The 15,041-nt window shown below is 36.8% G+C and overlaps 1 protein-coding gene across 19 annotated transcripts in view; it reads right to left on the bottom strand.

Moving 5' to 3' along the window:
• The window catches only part of DOCK9 (dedicator of cytokinesis 9), a 357,948-nt gene that overhangs the window by 112,120 nt on the left and 230,787 nt on the right, over positions 1 to 15,041 (bottom strand). For all 19 annotated transcript variants that reach the window (XM_078147288.1, XM_078147287.1, XM_020963989.2 and 16 more), the window contains exons 16-25: positions 11,692 to 11,771; positions 11,417 to 11,604; positions 11,213 to 11,278; positions 8,968 to 9,060; positions 7,967 to 8,090; positions 6,979 to 7,100; positions 4,980 to 5,066; positions 4,401 to 4,490; positions 1,624 to 1,739; positions 1,048 to 1,117 (exon numbers count right to left, since the gene is read on the bottom strand). In XM_078147288.1, the coding sequence (XP_078003414.1) occupies positions 1,048 to 1,117; positions 1,624 to 1,739; positions 4,401 to 4,490; positions 4,980 to 5,066; positions 6,979 to 7,100; positions 7,967 to 8,090; positions 8,968 to 9,060; positions 11,213 to 11,278; positions 11,417 to 11,604; positions 11,692 to 11,771 (1,036 nt within the window). The remainder of the gene's footprint in view (positions 1 to 1,047; positions 1,118 to 1,623; positions 1,740 to 4,400; positions 4,491 to 4,979; positions 5,067 to 6,978; positions 7,101 to 7,966; positions 8,091 to 8,967; positions 9,061 to 11,212; positions 11,279 to 11,416; positions 11,605 to 11,691; positions 11,772 to 15,041) is intronic.

A 15,041-nucleotide genomic window follows, 5' to 3' on the forward strand; every position in this document is an offset into this window, starting at 1 on the left:
AACAAACATTTATTAATTGCTTACTATGTGCAAAGCATGAGGAGATGAGACTGGGGGGAAAAGGGCACTGGGATATTTATGGGTAAACATGAAAATAAGAATGTAAGAAACTTTATGCTGAGTCTAACTTTTTGCTTATTATGGCTTTGACTGTGAAGTCAACAGATGTCCTACAGGACAGTTTGGTAATTTATATCCTTATTATTTAAAATTTCTTTTTAAATTTCTTTTAATAATCTACCATTCATGAAATTTTTAAATGCTTTCTTTATTGTAGAACTTCTCTGTATGATTATGTTTGCTACATTCTGTGTAAAGAAAGATCTTGTTATTGGCACTTAAAAAAACCCAACCCAAACTGAAAAACTTCTTGAAGCTTCAAAGAGGGTTCCCCGGTTCTAATATAAACATTAACTATGTAGCACAGAAAATGACATTTATTTTTTTAATTTATTTTTTTAACATTCATTTTATTTTCAGTTCCAAATGTTCTCCCCTCCCTCCATCCCTTCTCCCACCCATTGAGAGGGCAAGCAATATGATACCCATACATATGAAGTCATGCAAAACATATTTCCAGATTAGCCACGTTAAAAAAAAAAAGCAAGACAAATAAGAAAAGTGAAAAAGATATGCTTCCATCTTCACTCAGAGTTCAACAATTCCCTGATGCTGACATTTAAGTAAAAGGGAAAGAGTATTTTTTAAAAATGCATTAAGATACTGAAGAGCCCTCTCGTGCAAATCTTAAACAGCCATAGTTTTAAATCATTTTTGATGAAACCAACTTCAGAAGAGTATCCTAGGAATGAAGATATTTGTTCACATACTCATTCATTCACTGAATGTACATTTATTAAGCATCTACTATATGCAAGGCACCATACTAGGTGGTAGAAATACAGAGCAAAAGCCAAACAGTCCCCGCCCTCAAGAAATTTATATTCTACTGAGGAAACAACATGTACTTTGATAAGTAAATCCAAAATATCTACAATGCAAATCCATAGGATTTATTTTTTTTGCAAGGGGAGGGTACCAACATACCTTTACATAGGACCTTAAGTGGCTATCCAATCCTTCTTCATGGCACTGGGCAACCACATGGATAATGACTCTAACATCAAAAGGAAAAATAAATCAATGAGCATTAATGTTGAAAGGAAAACATTCCAGTTTCAGTTCTAACATAGATGTTGTTAACAAATCTGTTGAGTAAAATACTGTTTAGGACAGGAAGCATGAAGTAAGCAGAACTTTATGAAGCCCTGCCTTTATTCTATATTGTATGGACACAGACTGTGGGCAAGTCATTTAACTTCTCAATGTCCCAAATGACTCTCTCAGATTTTAAGCTGCACAAGAATGCCTGATCTGTATCAGTATAAGGAGTTTCCATACTAGGAGTTCCACAAGCAGATGAAATCACAGGTTCAGAGGCAAAACAAAACAAAAACAGTGATGCCACCAACATCATATGAAAACAAGAAATGGAGAGGAAAACTTCAGTTGTAGATATGAATGGGAGAGGCATAGGGAACAGATCTGGGACTTCACTAGGATAGGGAACCATGACAAGCTTCATATACTGACATGCTCAAAGATATGGTGTTTTCACCTTACCTTGTCACATTGACTGCTACTTCCTCTTGGGTAGTTCTGGTGAGAACTCGAAACAGCTGATTGAGGATGGTGGGCAAGAAAGCTATCATGACATGACCCTCCATTGCATGAAGACTCTACAGATAGAGAACAACATGCTAGCTATTACTATTTAATAATAAAGTATATTAATTATTATTAATTATAATAATAATGGCCAGGTTTATGGTTTATAAAAAGCTTTACAGATATATTATCTCATCTTATCATCACAACAACCCTAGAGATAGATGCTATTATTATCATCCCATTTTACAGGTAGAGGAAACAAGCACACAGAAGTTATGTGATAAGTACAGGGTCCGATCGCTAGAAAGTATCTGGGCCAAATTTGAGCCCAGCACTCAATACAATGTGCCACTGAGCTGCCATTATATTAGAGGCATTTCTGGATATGCCTCTACATCTAGGACTGTACCCTCTCTTGTACCTAAGAAAAACATTAAGACAATTGAACATGACAATCTCCCCTTGTAGCTCCTCACTTCTCTGACAAGAAGAGGGAGGTACATTTCATTATTCTCCAAGAGGATTAAGGTTTTTTCCATTGTAGTCCTGGCTCATATGACTCCTCTAGTTCTGTTTGCCTTAATTTGCTCATCCGTAAAATGAGGATAATAACTGCACTTATCTCTCAGGGTTGGTGTGAGGATGAAATGAGATAATAATCATAAAGTACTTACCACAGTGTCTGGCACATCATAAGCACTATGTAAAATTTAGCTATTATTAATACTATTGTTATTATGGTGCTTCTCTGAACTTCTCACATTTGTCATTTTCACTGCACACTAATATTAACATACTACTGTTTATTCAACCATTCTCCAAGTAAAAGGTTACCCAGTTTATTTCCATTTCCTTGAGCCCACAAAAAAGTACTGAAATGACTATTTTGGTATTTTCTAGACCAGAGGCATTAAACTCACTGCCTTTGGGCTGCCCCCAAAACCCTTAATGGTAGCCAAACCAAATTAAAATGTGATTGGGAAAAAGTTAATAAAATAAACAAAAATACAATACAATATAGATAATGTTAATCTGTGGTTTTCTAAGTCAATATGCTGCCAAGGATTCACTTCTATTTGAGTCTGACACCAGTATCTTAGACTTTTCTTTGAGTTTTTTTTTACTTCTTTGGAATATGCACCTAGAATAAACTATTCCAACCAAAGCTTATTCTACATGTTAGTACTCTTATAAATAAAAATGAAGAAGATATTTCCTTTGAGGAAGAATGAGAGATGAATCTTAAGTTTAAAAGGGTCTTCAGTCAAAATGATATAGAGAGATGTTTTGGGAGCCAAGTTGTTCACATTCCCTCAAAAAAAAAAAAAGAACAGAAAAACACCTAAAAACATACGGAACAAAAAAGTAATTACAAAGAAAATGAAAACATCCAAAACAAAGAGTATAATACAATTTTTTTAAAAAATCCTATAATAGCAAACAAAACAAGTAAAATACCCAAGACAATGCAGATAGATAAAAATACCACAAGACAACCTGAAAGAAGTCCTCAGAGAGAAAAGGATGTGTTTAAAGAATTTAAGCAAGAATTAATAATGGTAAAAAAAAATCACAAAAGGATATAAAAGCTCTTATAGAAATTAAAGAAACAGAAGAGGAGCTTACACTAGAATTAAGATATGCTTTAAGAAAGGTTGGGAAGAAATTTTTAAAAATTACTAACATGAAGAATATGGAAAAGCAAAAGAGATGTTATTGGGAAGGCATAAATTTGAGAAAACCCAATTCACTCTCTTCTGGCCAAGTCAAGCAAATCACTTCACTGTTCTTTGCAAACCACATGCTGGGCCCCCTCAACTCTTGCCCAACAAATCATGTAAACGTCCTCTCTTTCCAAACACCACTCTAGATTTACTTCATGGACTGAGCCTTCCTAGACTAATTTGGCCTGGCTCTAGCTCCTCCAATGATTCTAGCAGCCCCCATAAACACTTATATAAAGCCATGATTACTCATCTTTCCATTGGATGGAAATTATAGGAAAACAGAGTAGATGAGGTATCAAATTGGAATCCCTATAAGAATATGAATTTTTATTGAAAGAGGGAAAACAGCAAAGGCAGATAATCAGATGGCAGATAATCATGGGACATGAGAGAAAGACTTCCCATATCCTGTCTCAGAAATGATCTTGAGATATATGTATATTATGAAAATTTTCTAAAAATGAAAAAATTTACTGGATCTGACCAGTGATCCATCCAGTCATTGTATTTTGTTTGACAACGAAACCTGGAGACATTCTTCAAGGCAGCATAACTTTGTGTTTTGGCTTACATTTCTACTAGTACTTGCCTTTTCTCCCTCTATTAAATGATTAGCTTCTCAAAGGCAGGAATGATGCCCTGCTAAGACAGTCCTCAAAACAGAATGGGCACTCAATAAATATTGACTGATTAAGAAGGATGATCGTATGAAAGACGAGAGGGGCATGTGTGAAAAGTATGGAAGATGTTAGAGATGGAATGGGGATGAAGTCGGGAGTAACATCTGTCACTCCTAACATCATCATTCTGAAAAATCCAGGATAATAAATGTGAATTATTATCATAACATACAAAGACCTTCAAGTCGGTTTCTCTTCCCTTAAAAAGAACCCTTACTGAGCTCTCCAGTAAAAGAATATTATTTTACGTCCAGACAAGAACACACCCCAAAACAAACTTATTTTAAAAAATATATTCTCTAAAGAGAAAGTCTTTTAATACCTTAAGATATTTTACAAGATCATTCCCTAAGGCCTGAGCTCCAGATTCTGTTTTCTGGCAGTACTGGAAAAAATTATGTAAGTGCTGATCCTAGGAGAGAAGACAAAAAAATTCATCAAGGTAATGAAATTTTCAGAAACGAGTCAAAATATTTAGCTGAAGAGCCCAATTGTTCTACTTGATGCTTGATGCTAAGAGAAATGCAACTACCTTTTTTTCATTTTTAGGAAGAGAAACAAACATGTCCATTCTTAAAGCATGTATGATCAATAATACTTTACGACACTGTGAAAATGATAAATAAGAACGACCACCAACCACATTAAATTGCTCTAAGATATCTCAAAAAAAGGGAAGTTTTCTTTTTATCTGTACACTTTATTTCTATCCAGATTTATCCAGAGCTGATTTAAAACCATAGCGTATTTTTTTTTACTTAGCTCTACTAAAAGAACAAATAAACACAAGCTTAATGCAGTATTTATAAAGTAGAGTAAAAAGTAGGATTTTGTTTTCCAGAAAAACATGTGACTTTAGCTACACAGCTCTTCCATTTGTTATGAATGGAATATCATTTACCTGAGTATACACAGTAGAAACTAGATGCGTTGAAACTCTCAACAGCGGCTTGCCTCCATCTACCCATTTAATTTCTGGCCCATGATGCTGAATGAATATGGAAAACACAAAATATCAACACAGCTCAGTTCCCTTATTTATGCTACATCACAGTTTGGGTAGGGAGTGGGGGGGGGTGCTTTCAGGAAGAGAAAATAATGATAAAAACATAGAATTTTGGATCTGAAGAAGATCTTTAGACAACATAAAAAGGCTTCAAGAAGGTGACTCATTCAGAAGGACAAACTGGGAACTAGCAGAATGGGAATGAAAACAAAACCTAAGTCTGCGAAAAATGATTTTTCTTAGTAACCATTATCTTGGAGACTCAGAGCTTCCTCATCCCCCCTTCTTAAAAAAAGTTCAGTTCTTTAGAAAGACATTAAGATCTAATCTAAATGGGTCTATCCCTGCTCACTGCGTTGCCCAGAAAGGTCTGAGAAAACGGTGATTCCTCCCTATTTTCAAGATAAATGAGGTGGAAATTGATGTCTCACTGATCAGGATTAAGTGACCTCTGTAATGGACCTTACCCCGCCCTCCAGAGTTGATTGGCATCCCTTGGGGACACCTACTCTTCGAAGGGCATATAACCCTGTACCCTCAACCCCCAAACTGAGCCAGTTTTCAACGGGGCCCCTTTGAGCGGTCCAGTTTTGGACTGAACTCCCACGCAATGTATGTCAAGCTAGCTTGAGAGAAATTAAAATGGTGACACAAACACCCTAATTTCATTTGCCTCTTTCTTAGAACAGACTCTGTTTCAAATTGGGGTTTCAACAAGTCTGACTTAAAATATGGTACTCATTCCACCCTTTCCAAATCACTCTTGTATTTAGCCTGTTAGCTGGCAATGTTATTTTAATGCTGGGTTGAGAATAAATACAATCCCCACACTATTTGTAACTTAACTATAATTTAGCATACTGGAGAAGACTGAATATTTGGGGAGTAAATATGTCTGTCTCTGCAAATAAGTCATTTAAATATCTAAAACTTTATTTAACATCTATAATTTAAATTTCCTTGTTTATAAACTATAATAATAACAATAACTAACCTATATGTAGTAACTATGTTTGAAAGCACTTTACATATGTTATCTCAACTGAATCTGAGAATAACACTGTGAGGAAGTTAGCATAGCAATTACTATCCCCATTTTACAGATAGGAAAAATAAGGTTCATAGAAGTTCAATACTCATCCACAATTAGACAATTAGTGTTTGAGGGCAGGAGCTAAATTCAGGTCTTCCTGATTCTAAAGTCAACACTCTATTTATCCTGTCACTACTGCCTCCCTGAAAAAAAATATCATTTACTTTCATCCTAGGGATATAATCTGGAGTACCAGAGAGTTCCAATTAGCTATGGCCAAATGCAAAAACAATAAAAAAGAGAACTCAAAGGACCATTTGAAAACAGCTGAAATAGTACACACACTTAGAGGTCTATTAGCAATAAATGGAGAACTTAAGGGTGGGAGGGGAAGACAATTAAACTTATTAAAAGGATTTGTGAAACATTCAAGCTTTGCTGAATTAGAAAAGCACAGAGAGACACAGAACAGAAGTTTCTTCATATTGCTTATCTGAAGCCAGGGCTAAAAATCCTAATGATCGTGAGTGGCTCTAAGTGGTTCTCGGCTTTTGGGCATGGCCCTTTCACAAAGAGGCCACTGCATATCCAGGAACGGACAAACACTGAGTAAGACAGATTATCTCTGTTTCACTGCAAAGGCTCCCCTGGGACAGCTAGCCTAAAACATTCCGAAGATAATACTGGCCAAGACCAGAGATGGCATTAACATTATCAGCATTGTGTGCTTCTTCTCCTATCCTTCTGTAATATGAATAATTGAAAATGAAATGCTGCTCCCTCCTGTCTCAAGTGCACTGTGTGGTCTTTGACATGCTCTGATGAAATACAGGGGAAAAAAAATCCCTAGGGATTTTATACCTTGCCCATTCCAAGCTCTTGGTAGCCAAGGTAGCCAGATGGAAGATTAGCCGATACAGGAATGTGCTGCTCACTGGTTACCACCCTTCCGTCTTTCAGGAGTGGAAGCCAAGAATATCCAACTGGAAGAAAAGGAGGAAAGATCAGTTTCAAATGAAAAGTTGTTATGCAAAGGTGCTTGGCCTGTAAAGAATCCAGTTTGGAGATATTAAGTGATTACTACAAACAGAGCACCATGCCAGGCGTTAAGAGAGATACATAGATTAAATAAGACAAAATCCCTGCCCTCATGGAACTCACAATCTAGCAGGAGGTCATCATATATACACATATAATTATAATAATAAATATACAAGGTAAGTACGTAAGCAGGGTATAAACAAATGCCAGGCAAGCTCAGATGGGGGGGGATCATTACTGACTGTGGGGACCAAGGATGGCCATATTCATAAAAGAGTTAGCATCTAAGCTGGACTTTAAAGGACATGTAAGGTTTCAGCATGCAGAAAAGGCATAGATATGCCAGATACAAAGACCATATGGACAAAGGTATGGAGGCCAAATGGTATAGGATTAGTATAGGGGAAGGCAAGTGGTTCAGTCTGAGAATAGTGTGTGTGTACAAGGGAAAAGTGGGGTATTGAATGCAAGAGGAAAGAATTTTTAAAAATTTTTCCACTGGCAACAGGGAATCAATCTTCCCTTTAGAGCAAAAGATTTATAAATCATAGTAGAATGAGACTCCTGAACATGGGCCTATAAAGGCATTTTAATAGGTGTTTTGCTCTTTTTAGATTAAGAATTTAAAATTGCAGTTTGCAAAATGTTAGCAAAAGACTAGGTGAGCCACCTCTGCACACCACAAATATTAAAACACTATACAAAAAAAATGTTTTTAGTCAGCAACAAAATAGTTTCCAAGTAAAACAAGAAAATGATCTGAGAAGCAAACTTAAAATGACTAAAATAAGACGCTGTTAGACCAAACCTTGTGTTTCAACAACATCTTTCTTTTTCGTGCTCCCTTTACTGGAATTATCACAGCTGACATGGTAGAACGTGAACAACAAATGGTGTTTTTCGTGGAGCTGTGTGGGCAGTTCTATTTTAATCTGAAAACGCAAGAAAGAGAATGCCAGTGCTACTGATTCCCCCCCAAACAATCGACAAAAATTCCTGGCCAGCACAGTGGCACAACATGCATGTCACCCAAAGCACTTATTCTCCGCCTCCATGTTTAACACTTCCATTCAAAGACCTCGGACTGGGCGGGAAGAGAAGTAAATACTCCTTCAGCCCCAAAGTAGAAATAAGTAGGGAGTTAACCAATAACCTTTGCTTAGAAAGATATCTGCATAGTGCTCGGCACAGAGTAGGCTGCTTAATAAATGTTGAATGATTAATGAACAGATTGATATTTAAATAAAAAAAAAAGCAGCATACACCACAGTTGCTTTACACAGTCAAAGTTACATCAAGGAATGGCGAAAAAGAACTTGGTGGAACATGTGGTTTTTAACAGAAATTTTCCAATCATTTTAATTCAAGGTATTCTAATTATAATAATGAAAAGTAGTGAGGACTAGTGGATAGGTCTCAGAGAGAGAAAGCCCTGGCCTCAAGCACCTTTGACATGCAATAGCCATATAACTCTGGGTAAATTACTTCATCTCTCAGAGCAAGAGGAGGAAATCTCTAAAGCTAAAAACTAAAGATCTGCTTTGGTAGAGGGAGTTCCCCTGTGGGATCTCTCTAAACCTGATTAAATCAGACATCATCTGGATATCTCTCCCATCCCTGCCCAAATCAGAGTAACTCCAACATGAGCATAGTTCTGAGGTGAAGATAACTGACACATGAATTTCAGAAACTTAAGCATTTAATTCAGTCAGGGCACCCTGACCCTTGGAGTCACTTTTTCCCAAGTGGGCAATGAAGAGAAATGCCTAAACTAGCTAAATCCATTTTAATCTTACAAACATCCCTTACTTCGTCATAAAGTTCTGGGTTTTGGTGATGATGTAAAACAGCAGCAGAAGAGCTTCGCGTAAATACTGGCCCACCAGGTCTGCCATAGATGCACTAAAAGAGTAAAGACAGGAAATACATTTTGAAACAAAGATCCAACTTTTTCAAACATTGTTTTAAGGCAGAGGGAATGTGAATTATTCCCTACAGAAATAGGGGAGGGGCAGCTAGGTGGCGCAGTGAAAAGAGCTCTGGCCTTGGAGTCAGGAGGACCTGAGTTTAAATGTCACTTCAAACACTTGACACTTACTAGCTGTGTGACCCTGGGCAAGTCACTTAACCCCGACTGCCTCACCAAAAAAGGAAAAAAAAAAAGAAATAGGTGTCCTTAAAAAAGAAATTCGAAACAGTGACATAATTAAATGAGTGACATAATCCTCTTCTCACCAATAATTTATTTTGCTATTATTAATACTAGTAATAATTAATATTATAATACCATTAACAATGTTCATACTTAATGATATTAATTAAGCTATTACTAATCATTAATATGGAGTGACATAACTATTTATTTTGTTGGTTCATATTGAGTAAAGCTAATTAAGCACCCACAAAAGATGCTCACCATTAGATAAAGGGAAATAGTGAGTTACACATAAATGTTTTTAGCTAACTAGCATTTAAATAGTGCTTTTAAGGTTTGCAAAGCACTTTACAAATACTATCTCATTTGATCCTTATGACTACCTCAGGATGGCAGGTGGAGAGGAAGAGTTATTATTATCCCCATTTTGCAGATGAGGAAACTGAGGTTGAACAACTTATCCGGTGTCACATGGCTAGTATGTGTCTGAAGCTACATTTGAACTCAGATCTTCTGACTCCAAGTCTAGTGCTCTATCCACTGTGCCTCCTAGCCACCTAAAAATGAGCTACATTTGAAATGAGCCAGTTTTGCTTTTATTTTTACTTCCCAATATTTACTTTTATTATCTATGTGTATGTACACATTAAAATATAAATATATATGCACATATATACACATATGGGTATGTGTTTTATTTGTATGTATCCTCCCATGGAGGAACTCCTATCAAAACAGATTAAATTATGTAATTATATGGATATCAAAAACATGTAATAATATATATTTTCTTCACACAGTGTCTGGGGCAAAACTGGAGAGTAATTCTCCTCAAAGCCTCTGGCATTTTTCATGATTGCACTTCAGTTCAGAAAGCCTTGCTTCATTCATAATAGAGCATTCCCAACTCCATACTAAGTGGATACTAGCCGGCTGATGGGCCATATCATGCCACATGACTGCCTGGGCTTTGATGACAACCTTCACCTAAGATGGGTAAAGGAAAGGGAGCATTGCGCGCGCGCGCGTGTGTGTGTGTGTGTGTGTGTGCACACGCGCGTGTCGTAAAAACCAAAAATTCTTCATGTTGTCTTTTAAAAATGAGGCTCCAGTATCTTGGGGTCAAGGATCCTTCTCAACACTTCCCTTACCAGTGTACCCTTCCCCCTCCCATTTCTTCCCACTCCAGGTCTTCCAAGGATGAGTGGTGAAGACACTACAGAACCCCTCCCTTATTTCTTCAGCACCACCCCTTTCTTTCTTGCCTCAAGAGACCCTTCCCAAAGCGTGCTATGTAAGACAGAAAACTGGAACTGAATCCAGTAGAAAAAGGATTTAGATTTGAATCCTGCATCCGAAACTAGCTACATAACCTGGGCAACTCATTTAACCTGAGCCTTATTTTCCTTATCCGCAAAAAGATAATGATCCTCATACTACCACAGTCCATAGGGTTGGTGTGAGGAAACAACTGGGAAATGGCTGATGATACAAATTATGAATTACGATTATGATATATGAATGTGATGAAATATTATTATATAATGGATAATTTTTGGAGATATTTCTGTGGTTTCTTCATTAACATTTTATTTAACATTTTTGTCTTGATGTTTATTGGCAAAAAAATTGGTCTGGGGTTCTCTTTCTCTTTTTATTTATAAAGGAATTTTGAAGGAAAAAAAACCAACTATTATTATGTGGTATGGTGAAACAAAGAGTACCAGATTTGAGATCCAAGAACCCATCTTATTATTAGGAACCTCATCTTATTCATTTATCAGCTGTGTGAAATAGTGAATTTCCCCGGGCCTCAACTACTTCATCTTTAATGAGAAAGTTAGAATGAATGAGCATTCAAGTCCCTCCATATGATCGAGTATATTTAAGAAAACAAACCTTAAGGGGCTGAGAATCCTCTTCATCTGAATCTCTGAACTCAATGCAAATTGCAATATTCCTGGCCTACAACAGAACAACAACAACAAACACAGGGAATCAGATGTCATATCTGTTAAGAAGAAAGACTACAAGGAAGCCCAAATCTGAAAAGCAACTTTGGAATCCACAATGAGAATCCAGTAGCAGTATCTTTTCACTCACCTTTGCAAAAGACTTTTGACTGTCATATTTCAAGGACTTGGGATAAACATAAAGGTGATTATTGTAGATGGTGAAAGGCTGAGTGTGTTTTGGTATGCAGGGAACAAACTCCTCTATTTCAAACGTGACTAGGGTTTTGGTACTGTGTTCAAACTGTTTCATGGGAATGTATGATGAATTAACATAATCTGAAAATATATTAAGAACAAACAAAATTGAAGTGAAAACCAACTGACCCAAAAAGCGTCCAGTTATGACACAGAATGTATACTTACTAGGAAAGTCTGAAGAAACATTATCGATTGTAATGTCTAGGTTGCCTAAAATAACAGGTAATTTGGCCATCTTCTCAGGCCTATAGAAGAGAATAAGAGAAAATGCAAAATTTAAAAGGTGAATTCCAAAGCTGACCCTGAAAAGAATATATGGACACATAAGGAAAATTATCAATTTAGAATCAAAACTACTCATCTACTTTTGCAATGATCGTGAGAAAAGAATTACAAGCCTATTAACATCTGACTTAACTGGCATTATCAGAGAATGACAAGTGAATTCCCCAGACATGCCGAAGCCCTTTAAACACTGATATTTTTATTTTCACCATTTTATATGTAGCTTCCTAAAATATGTGACATACTTCCCTGATTCATAAACCAGATTAATCAACAAGAATTTAGTAAATGGCTGTTCTGTGCCAGGAACTGTGCTAATCAATTTGAATACAAAGACAAAAATGAAATGATCCCTACCCTGAAAGAAATTATGTTCTGAGAGGAAAAACATATACACAAACAAATAGGAACAACATGTGTGTGTGTGTGTGTGTGTGTGTGTGTGTGTGTATAAAGGAAAGAACATGTCTTGTGTTATATATTTTATATAACATATTATATATTATCATATAGCATACATGTTATATACAACATATTTATATGTTATATTATAACATACTTTATACATGTTTTATATATATATATATATTTCATAGGGAATATATGTAGTAATACATATAGGAATATGTATAGGAAATACAGGTATTTCCTATATATAATAAATATAAATATAGGAAATACAAGGTAACACAAGGTAAATTCAAAGAGAAGGTACTAGCAGCTAGGGCAAACAGGAAAGGCCTTGTGTAAGAGGTGATGCTTGAAGAAAACTAGTCATTCTAACAAGACAGTGAGGTGAGGCTGTTTTCAAGGTATGGGGTGGGGGCGGGGCTTGTAGGTAAAGCTACAGAGATGGAAAATGGAACAAGTCTGTTGTTTAAAAAGCCCAACAACCAGATGGTATTTTCTTAGCCAGCTGGGCCGGAGCAAAGAGTTCAAGAAGGGGAGTAACAGGGTAATCTACTTGGGAGACAGAATGCAGCCAGGTAGGAAGGGCTTTAAACATCAGACAAGAGAGTTTCTGTCTCAGTCACTGGAGAGCTTCTGGAGAGACCTATGCTTTGGGGATTACTTGGATAACTGTGAGAAGAAAGGAGTAGAGAGGGGAGAGACATTAGGAAGCTCAGGCAAAGGTCCAGAGGAGAAGGGATGAGGTTCTAAATGAGGGGTGTGGCCATGGTAGTAGAATCTCTTCTGTTTCCTCTCGCCAATGTGAGCGTGTCCTGTTTTACATTACTTAGGAATCTAAGTCAATAGACTCAAGGGTGAACAAAAGCTCCTTCCACTGTGTAGGCCTTGTGACAGGTATTTTGGCATTTTCCTTTACATCTGGGGCCTTTTCAGCTTTACTTCTGCATTTCTGGCTCTGTTTTAGATAGTTGCCATTGCTAGAAATGAGTAATCACTTAAGTGCTTTGGAACTATGTAAAATCTAAGTTATTCGTGTTGGTATGGGACCTTGTATAAATACAGACAGCGAAGGAGAGGGAGAAGGAGAAGGAGGGAGAGAGTGAGAAACAGAGAGAGAAATAATATTTCTATAAAAGCTTAAAAAAATTAGCTTTCAGTTTGTACAGCTACTCTTTGTATACAAAACATATTTGAAAAAGTCCAAATTTGGGGCCTATTTCCCAATTTTGTTTTTTTTTGTTTTGTTTTAGGCAATTGGGCTTAAGTGACTTGTCCAAGGTCACACAGCTAGTAAGTGTCAAGTGTTTGGTCTGAGGCCACATTTGAACTCAGATCCTCCTGACTTCAGGGCCGGTGCTCTATCCACTGCACCACCTACCTGCCCCATTTCCCAATTTTATGGACTAGCTTTTCAAACGTGTTTTGTTAGACATAAGTTATGCAAAAGAAGCGCTGGTGTTGTTTTGAACTCCTAGATATTTCAAAAGCAACGTAAAAACAGCATAAGCATAAAGTAGGCTATTATCATCAAAGGACATATATTTCCCCAGGACTGGGCCCCATCTTCTATCTCAATAGTAGGTACTCCTACCTTTCTGATGCCGACAACCGGGCACTCAAAAATCCTAACTAATCCTACAAAGTAAAATTACATGTTAACATTGCATTGTCTGAACACACTTGCAATAAACTACCTGTCTGGGGCATAAGCGACCTAATTACAAGTTAAAAAAAAAAGGCTGTTTTTGCAGCCCTGGTCCTGGGGTCACACAGATGCAACTCCTTTCTAAGGAAAAATAGTATTTTCTACACTCCCACTAACCACACATCCTGGCTGACCCAATACAGAAGGGGAAAAGCAACTCTGAAACTATTCAAAGCACGTTCTATATTTTTGTTCATTTGTTTTTTCAGCCTCTTTCTCTTCTTCTATTTCCTGTACAGACCCACAGCTCAGGAAAGTAGCAAACTGGTTACTTGCACTTTTTTTTTAAAGCAAATTGCATAGCTGTCCTAAAAGGAAATATACTCTTTAGAAGCTATTGTTTAAAAAAGAGAGAAAATAGAAGATACAAATTTAAACCACCTGAGGTAACTTGAGCCCTTTCTTTTGTCTCAACTGATCACTGAATATATGTATCAGAAAACTTCATTATGGATATAATGTTCACGAATGCATGCAAATGCAGATAGTATTTTACATGCGAACACAGAGGTGTTCTCAGTTCCGCAAGTCAATAACACGGAATTAGGGTTAGTTAATATTTCATGGAAAAATTCTTATTATGGAGACGGCTGCTTAGGAGCTATCCGGTTTTCTATAGGATTAAGACAGGATGGGAGCGCTGGGTAAGGATTTGATGATAACATCACAAACCTATAAAGGCAAATTACACAGGTTTGGATCTAGCTATGTAAATGTCAATAGTACTCTTCAGTGGGAAAGCCATTACTACTGCCATGCGATGCCTGCAGGAGTCTTTGCCCAGTCTCCCTAGATGCCTTTCCCCCTAAGGTTATCTTCCAACTACTGTTACATATTTTGTATATAACTATGTATTTATTTATTTATTCATTCATTTATACATTGTGGATAAATGACTTGCTCAGTCAGGTCACACAGCTAGTAAGTGTCTGAGGCTGGATTTGAACTGAGGTCCTCCTGATTTTAGGACAAGTACTCTATTCACTGTGCCTCCTAACTAAATGCTCTTTGCCCCACCTTTTTAAGGCAAAACTATTTATAAAAATGATGTCTCCATAGTTAGAATGTAAACTCTTTGAGTAGGGAACACATTCTTTTCTTTCTTTGTATCCCT

The sequence above is a fragment of the Phascolarctos cinereus genome, unplaced genomic scaffold (assembly GCF_003287225.1).
Source record: "Phascolarctos cinereus isolate Bilbo 61053 unplaced genomic scaffold, phaCin_HiC Scaffold_7;HRSCAF=346, whole genome shotgun sequence".
In the NCBI taxonomy this organism is placed as follows: Eukaryota; Metazoa; Chordata; class Mammalia; order Diprotodontia; family Phascolarctidae; genus Phascolarctos; species Phascolarctos cinereus.